The 9205-nt window shown below is 38.9% G+C and overlaps 1 protein-coding gene across 1 annotated transcript in view; it reads right to left on the minus strand.

Moving 5' to 3' along the window:
* Positions 1-404, minus strand: part of LOC104708089 — a 629-nt gene extending 225 nt beyond the window's left edge. Inside the window, exon 1 of the mRNA XM_019230651.1 lies at positions 3-404. Within this exon, the coding sequence (XP_019086196.1) occupies positions 3-404 (402 nt within the window). The remainder of the gene's footprint in view (positions 1-2) is intronic.

Consider the following 9205-nt stretch of genomic DNA (forward strand, 5'->3'; position numbering starts at 1 on the left):
ACATCTTTCCTTCTCCTAACACAAGATTGAAGACCAAGAACGCGCTCATGAGTCTCAACCATGAGATCCCTCGAGACGTTGCATATATCCATTAGCCTCAACGAACCATCAAGCATCTCCTCCATAAACTCTCCTTTCACCTTCTTCTTCTTCTTCTTCCTCCCATCACTACACGACAACACACTTTGCGTCGAACCCATCTTAAGAAGCTCTTCCGTGCAGTCGTACAGATCCTCCAGCCCCGATAGACCGGAGTAAACCGAATCGGATGACGTCATCGTCGAAGTGTTCATGGTGATGATAAGAAGCTTATCAAGCGATTCCTCGATCGCTGCTGTGCTAGGATGAGATCTTGAAGGTAAGCTAATAGATCTTACATGATTCTTGATCATCATCATCGCCATATTTGGTTTGTACTGTCTTTGAGGTGTGTTGTTAATTTTTATTCAACGAGCTCTATTTATATGATAAAAGTTTGTAACATCAACCAACAAAACTTCAACAAATAATAAGATATTTATTATTTTAACTTTGTCCGATTGTTATAGGCAAAATGTGTGATTATGAGTTGTCATGTTTTTTTTTATAGCTCGATTTGTCAAAATATGCGTAACAGTTTGGCCACATAGCTGATGACTTGATGAGTCATCGACTGTTATGCCTCCAGTTTGGCCACATAATTAATGGCTACTCGAGTACTCTAAATTAAAATAATATGAAACGGTCTATGAATTGTCTCGGTAGGTGAAGCAATGCAGATCTTCCTCAACCATATTATGCCTCGTCCTATCCTACCTATATTGTCTGATTAAGTAGCCTCAAAATATTGGGTTTATGACACGTGGAAAAGAGTCGAATCTTTGGTTTGATTGTATCGGCATTTTTATTGATTACTTCGTTTGTAATTGTATCCGTGAGAGAATTATATACAGTACTTGCAACGTCTAATTTGAGATTTTTTTTCTTAAGAGTTTTGGAGAAATACCTTTTTAGTATGTTATTATTTTTCCCAAAAATATATGTATATTTTAAAAAAGTGTTTTCTGATGATAAATGCTATTTGGAGACTCGATCCAAGATTTTCACTACAAGAAAATAGTCGATTTGCGAGGGAAATTTGCGATGGTAAAATGCCTTCGCAAATTTGCGACGGACTTGCGAGTAGTTTGCTAGTTTAGCGAGGGTACTTACAATTCCATCGCAAAATTTGCGACGGCGAAATTCCTCGCAAATTTGCGACGGATTTACGACAGATTTGCGACTCCGCGAAACATCCTCGCAAAAACATCGCAACTCCCTCGCATATTGCGACGGATTAGCGATGACATTTTCCGTAGCAAATTTGCGAGGGAGTTGCAAGGGCCGATGATGTCGGCAGCCACGTTTTTCCCGAGTGTAACTGTTTTGTCGGCAAAACAGTAAAAGCCTCGCAAATCCCTTGCAAAAAAATAATATTTTAAAATATCCCTCGCAAATCCCTTGCAAATTTTCCTAGCAAATCCATAGCAACTATTTTTAGTAGGCCTATAAATAGCAAGTTTATGATCCATGGAAACCACAACACAAAACACTTCCAACAGACACACTTTGAATACGAAAAAAAATATTGTGAAAGAAAAAAAGGCTAAAAAAAAAACCTAAACACTTTTAAATTATATAATAATGTTTGGAGGCGGGCAGCATGAGATATACACATTGCGACGGTGGATGTACAATCACAGAGATCCGGAGACCGGTGATGTGACGAGAGAGTTTTGTGATGGGTTGCGCGCTTTCATGTACCAGGCGACAAACCAAGACTTTGCTCGTCAAAACGGTACAATATTTTGTCCATGTCCTAAGTGCTTCAACGATAATTATTTGGAATTTAATCTAGTGAAGAAGCATCTTTATAATAGAGGATTTATGCCAAATTACTATGTATGGTTTCGTCATGGAGAGGGTTGTAGCAGTAACGTTGGAAGTAGTAGTATGAATTATGCTGTTGATCAACCTAGTAATTATGGGCATCAAGAATCTGATCAATTTGGTTTTTATGGGTATAATGAGGAAAATAGATTTCATGATATGGTTAATGATGCATTTCATGAAACTACTGCTGCATTTCCTGAGAATAATACGGAAGAACCCAACGTAGATGCACAACGTTTTTATACTATGTTAGATGCTGCAAATCAACCTATCTACGATGGATGTAGAGAAGGGCATTCTAAGTTATCATTGGCATCTAGGATGATGACAATTAAAGCTGATAATAACTTAAGTGAGAATTGCATGGATTCTTGGGCTGAACTCATTAAAGAGTATTTGCCACCTGATAATGTATCGGCTGAGAACTACTATGAAATACAGAAGTTGGTTGCGAGTCTTGGATTACCATCTGAAATGATTGATGTGTGCGTTGACTATTGCATGATTTTTTGGAAAGATGATGCTAAGCTGCAGGAATGTCGGTTTTGCGGGAAGCCGAGATATCAACCTACACAAGGAAGGACGCGAGTGCCATATAAACGTATGTGGTACTTGCCTGTTGCTGATAGATTGAAACGCCTATACCAATCAAAACGGACTGCAGCGGCAATGAGATGGCATGCAGAACATTCTACTGAAGAAGGAGAAATTACACACCCATCTGATGCAAAGGCGTGGAAACATTTTCAATCGGTATATCCTGACTTTGCTCAAGAGTGTAGGAATGTTTATCTTGGGTTGTGTACAGATGGTTTTAGTCCATTTGGTATGTCAGGGAGGCAGTATTCTTTATGGCCTGTTATATTGACGCCATACAATCTTCCTCCAGATATGTGTATGCAAAGCGAATTTCTGTTCTTGAGTATTTTGGTACCAGGTCCAAAGCATCCAAAGCGATCTCTAGATATCTTCTTACAGCCTCTAATTCATGAGCTGAAGCAATTGTGGTATGAAGGTGTTCAGACGTTCGATTCGTCGAGAAAACAGAATTTCAATATGCGGACAGTGCTAATGTGGACGATTAGTGACTTCCCTGCGTACGGAATGTTATCTGGGTGGACAACACATGGAAGATTATCATGTCCTTATTGTATGGAACGTACAGAGGCATTTCAGTTAAAGTATGGGCGAAAATCTTGTTGGTTTGATTGTCATCGTCGGTTTCTTCCCTTGCATCATCCGTACCGGAGGAACAAGAAGTTATTTACAAAGAATAAAGTTGTTCGTGTTCCTCCACCAACTTATGTCTCTGGAAATGATTTATTTGAGCAGATTGATTACTATGGAGCTCAAGAAACCTGTAAACGTGGGGGTAACTATCACACACCAGCAAACATGCCAGATGGATATGGAAGCGCTCACAATTGGCACAAGCAGAGTATTTTTTGGGAGCTTCCATATTGGAAAGATCTTCTATTGCGGCACAATCTTGACGTGATGCACATTGAGAAAAAAATTTTTGATAATTTCATCGTTACGCTTCTGAATGTGCAGGGTAAAACAAAAGATAGCAGGAGATCTAGGTTGGATTTGGCGGAAATATGTGCAAGGATCGAGTTACATCTTACAAGAGATGGGAAATTACCAGTACCCCAATTTCGATTGTCAGTAGAGGCTAAGAAGGTGTTGTTCGAGTGGGTTAAATCTGAAGTGAAGTTTCCAGATGGATTTGTCTCTAAATTTTCAAGATGTGTAGAGCAAGGCCAAAAATTTTCAGGTATGAAGAGCCACGATTGTCATGTCTTCATGCAACGGCTACTACCATTTATATTTCTTGAGCTCTTGCCAAAACACGTTCATGAAGCTATTGCAGGTATATAAGTATATAATGATATATATATATATATATATATTTATATATTGATATATATATATATAGTTATTTAATTAATTCACCCATGTTTTTGTTATTCATTGGTTGTAGGTATCGGAGTTTTTTTCTGGGACTTATGCACTAGAACATTGACCAGTGAAGTCATACAGCAGTTACGAGATAATATTCCAGTGTTAATTTGTAACTTGGAGAAAATCTTTCCCCCTGCTTTTTTTGACGTGATGGAACATCTTCCAGTCCATCTACCACATGAAGCTGATCTTGGTGGCCTAGTGCAATTTCGCTGGATGTATCCTTTTGAGCGGTTTATGAAAGCTCTCAAAGGAAAGGACAAAAATCTTGCCAGAGTTGAGGGATCAATAGTCACCGGGAGTTTAACAGAGGAAACGTCTCACTTCACATCATACTACTTTAGCCCCACCGTGAGAACAAAAAAAACACGAACTCGACGATATGATGACGGAGGCGTTGCACCTACATATAATGTTCCTGATGTTCCAGATATCTTTACTCAAATAGGAAGACTTGCTGGAAAGATAAAGGAAGTTTGGTGGGAAGATCATAGCTATTGTCGAGCAGCTCACAATTACATATTGAGGAATCTAGATTACGTTCAACCTTTTGAAAGGTATTCTTGTTTAAAAACTAAAATTAATTATATTTTATAAGATAACGAACTAACAAATCTCTATTTTTTTAGACTTTTTGAAATGCAGATTCGTGAAGCATATCCTAATTTAGAAGAATCTGACTATGAGGCCTACAAAGAGCGGGATTTCGCTAATTGGTTAAAATACTATGTAAGTATATGTATGAAATAAGTTTAAATTAACTATATGTATTAGAATTTTTAAGTTAAATAAACTTATGGTCTAATATCTTATTCGTTTATATAGGTTCAGAATGGATGTGGAAATGAACCCTTGCCTCTTTGGTTGCATGAGCTTGTTCAGGAACCAAGAGCGAAGATCACCACTGCTCCGATGTACTTTACTCGCGGTTATACTTTTCATACGTAAGCACACGGAAGTCGCAAAGCTACAGCAAATTATGGAATCTATGTACAAGCTGGTGATATCGATTTCTATGGCGTTTTGCAACAAATATTGGAAGTTGATTATCCAGGCCTTCTGAATCTGAGATGCGTACTTTTTAAGTGTAACTGGTACGATCCATCGGCCCGAGGTGTGCGAGTAAATAATTGGGGAGTTGTTGATGTGAATGCGAACAGATCGTACTCCAAATTTGATCCTTTCATCCTAGCATCACAAGCACAACAAGTGAGCTTTCTGCCCTATCCTCGTTTAAGGCCAAGACGTGAAATGTGGTTATCAGTCATTAAAGTTAATCCTCGAGGCCGTATAATCGGGTTAGTTGATGATCAAGTCGTGTTGCAACAAGAAAGAGTCGGTGAAATTTCCATTCCAAACATGTCAACAGAAGATGTTATCCACATTGATCCACAAAACAGGCAAGTTGAAGATGTTGATGATGTTTCCGAAGAAGAGGGTGAATTAGACGAATTTGAAGAGTCCGATGATGGAGAAGATTCTAATGATGATAATGTAATTTCTAGTAGTTCAGAAAATGAATCTGATTGAGCAATTGTACTTTTTGTTGTTTTTTTTAAAAAAAATATTTATCAATTTGCGATGGATTTGCGTTGGAATTGCGAGGGAGTGCTAGAACTCCCTCGCAAAATGGTCGTTAATCCCTTGCAAATTGCGAGGGAATAACGAATAAAAATATTAGCGAGGGATTTGAGAGGGACTTGCAAGGGAATGTTGGCTTGCCCTCGCAAAATGGTCGTTAATCCCTCGCAAATTGCGAGGGAATAACGAATAAAAAAAATAAGCGAGGGATTTGAGAGGGATTTGAGAGGGACTTGCAAGGGAATCNATAAGATAACGAACTAACAAATCTCTATTTTTTTAGACTTTTTGAAATGCAGATTCGTGAAGCATATCCTAATTTAGAAGAATCTGACTATGAGGCCTACAAAGAGCGGGATTTCGCTAATTGGTTAAAATACTATGTAAGTATATGTATGAAATAAATTTAAATTAACTATATGTATTATAATTTTTAAGTTAAATAAACTTATGGTCTAATATCTTATTCGTTTATATAGGTTCAGAATGGATGTGGAAATGAACCCTTGCCTCTTTGGTTGCATGAGCTTGTTCAGGAACCAAGAGCGAAGATCACCACTGCTCCGATGTACATTACTCGCGGTTATACGTTTCATACGTACGCACACGGAAGTCGTAAAACTACAGCAAATTATGGAATCTATGTACAAGCTGGTGATATCGATTTCTATGGCGTTTTGCAACAAATATTGGAAGTTGATTATCCAGGCCTTCTGAATCTGAGATGCGTACTTTTTAAGTGTAACTGGTACGATCCATCGGTCCGAGGCGTGCGAGTAAATAATTGGGGGTTGTTGATGTGAATGCGAACAGATCGTACTCCAAATTTGATCCTAGCATCACAAGCACAACAAGTGAGCTTTCTGCCCTATCCTCGTTTAAGGCCAAGACGTGAAATGTGGTTATCAGTCATTAAAGTTAATCCTCGAGGCCGTATAATCGGGTTAGTTGATGATCAAGTCGTGTTGCAACAAGAAAGAGTCGGTGAAATTTCCATTCCAAACATGTCAACAGAAGATGTTATCCACATTGATCCACAAAACAGGCAAGTTGAAGATGTTGATGATGTTTCCGAAGAAGAGGGTGAATTAGACGAATTTGAAGAGTCCGATGATGGAGAAGATTCTAATGATGATAATGTAATTTCTAGTAGTTCAGAAAATGAATCTGATTGAGCAATTGTACTTTTTGTTGTTTTTTAAAAAAAAAATATTTATCAATTTGCGATGGATTTGCGTTGGAATTGCGAGGGAGTTCTAGCACTCCCTCGCAAAATGGTCGTTAATCCCTCGCAAATTGCGAGGGAATAACGAATAAAAATATTAGCGAGGGATTTGAGACTGACTTGCAAGGGAATGTTGGCTTGCCCTCGCAAAATGGTCGTTAATCCCTCGCAAATTCTATACCCTAAACACTAAATGCTTGAACCCTAAGCTTTTACACATTGCAATGGATTTTTGTGTATCAATGTGGATGTACATCTTCTATTGATATGTTTGGAATGGAAATTTCGCAAATATTGTTGTTGCACCACAACTTGATCATCAACTAACATGATGATCTACTAAACCCTAAAGTAGAAGAGGTGAATTATAAGAATTCAAAGTGTCTGATATTGGAGAAGATTCTAATGATGATAATGTAATTTCTAATAGTTTAGAAAATAAATCCGAATGAGCACAATTGTATATTTTCATGTTTTTTTTTTATAAAACATATTTATAGTTTTGCGATGGATTTGCGTTGTACTTGCGAGGAAATCCTCGCAAATCCCTCGCAAAATGGTCGTTAATCCCTAGCAATACTCAATACCCTAAATATTATAAGCGAGGGATTTGCGAGGGATCCTAGCTAATCTCTCGCAAAATCGTAAACCCTAGACACATAAAGATTGCGAGGGAAATATGAGTGTTCCTAGCTAATCTCTCGCAAGTTTAAACATTGCGAGGGAATTGCGAGGTGTCCTTATTAATCTTTCGCAAAATTAAAAACCCTAGATACTCAAACGTTGCGAGAGAATTACGAGGAATATGAGGGTTCTTAGCTAATCCCTCGCAACTTTAAACATTGCGAGGGATTTGCGAGGGTCCTTGTTAATCCTTCGCAAAATTAAAAACCCTAGATACATTGCGAGGGATTTGCGAGTATTTCTTGTTAATCCCTCGCAAAATTGTAAACCCTAGACACTCAAATGTTGCGAGGGAATTACGAGGAATCCTAGCTAATCCCTCGCAATTTAAGTTTATTGCGAGGGAATTGCGAGGTAGCCTAGGTAATCCCTCGCAAATATTGCTAGGGCTTTGCGACGCTTTAAAAAGTTTATATATACAAGACCAATCGTGGTTTGAGCTTGCTCAAACCCAAAACACTCGCCGTCAAACCCTAAACGCTAATTCTCTTTCTCTTTCGATCGAACCCTAATCCTTTTCCGATCTTCTTCTTCCAATATTCTTCTTCCCATCTTCTTCTTCCGGTGTTTCTCCTCCGACCTCGTCCTCTCTGGTGTTCTTCTTCCGACCTCGTACTCTCCGGTATTCTTCTTTCAGTGTTCTTCTTCCGACCTCGTCCTCTCTGTTATCCTCTCTAGATCTGAAAGGTAAATCTTCTCGCATATGATTTCTTCTTCTCTACTTTTGATTTGATTTTATTTCGATTTCGTTCTTGTTTCGATTTCATTTTGCTTTCGATCTATCCTTTCGTTTTGATTTAGATGTCCATTTTATTTGTTTCTAGATGTTTGGAGGCAACGATTACACAAGATTCCTGTCGGATCAAGGTTTAGCCACTCCCACTACTTCAAATCCCTCTCCCACTGCTTCTAATCGTCGCCGTCCAACCTCCGGTGCCTCCAGTTCTCACAACCCAAACTCCGGTTCTCAGAATAGCCGCCGTCCAACCTCGCAGCACCTGCCTGTCACGCCTCCATATAATACGCCTTCTCCATCTCCCATGCATGGTGGCTCTGCGGCGGATCCTGAAATTCCTGCANGCGAGAGAATTACGAGGAATATGAGGGTTCCTAGCTAATCCCTCGCAACTTTAAACATTGCGAGGGATTTGCGAGGGTCCTGNATCTAGTTTAACTAAACTAGATCCGCGCCGACCTCCAGGAACTCTGTGGTAAGAATTTTCTTTTAAGTTTTTAATTTGATAATAGAATTACAAAGTTGTGTTTGCATGGATTCTGAAAGTTGAATTTATTTTGAAGGTTTGACCAAGACTCCTGTGTTGCGGCTACTGTTCGAAGCATCTTTGAAAGAGATTTCAAAGAGCCCCATGCCAATTGGACACAGACACAACCTAAAGTGGTAGACCGTTGGTATGAAACGTTTGCGGTCAGTGAACTCTCTTTGTTTGCTATTTTACAATATATTTTTTTGCCTTAATTAAATATAGACTAATCCTTTCTTTTTTTGGAAGCAAATTTACAATTCGGACCGTTGCATAAACGATAGAGTGAGGAAAGAGTTTGAAGCAAGTTGAAGGACAAGATGTGTGATCAAGTGTCAAGGTGGAAGTTAAAGTGGAAGCTTAAAGGCGATGAGGCAAAGCCACGGTGGATTGATCCTCAAGTATGGGAGGGTCTTGTTCGGTATTGGCTTGATCCAAAATCAGAAATCAAGAGCATCAACAGTCGGAATGCTCGCTATCATGATCCGGATGGCACTGGAATATACAAGCACCGTTCAGGCCAAACTTCGTTTAAAGCCCGTGCTCGAAAGCATGTAAGTTCCTTAAGTTTTTTTTT

The sequence above is a fragment of the Camelina sativa genome, chromosome 1 (genome assembly GCF_000633955.1).
Source record: "Camelina sativa cultivar DH55 chromosome 1, Cs, whole genome shotgun sequence".
NCBI lineage: Eukaryota > Viridiplantae > Streptophyta > Magnoliopsida > Brassicales > Brassicaceae > Camelina > Camelina sativa.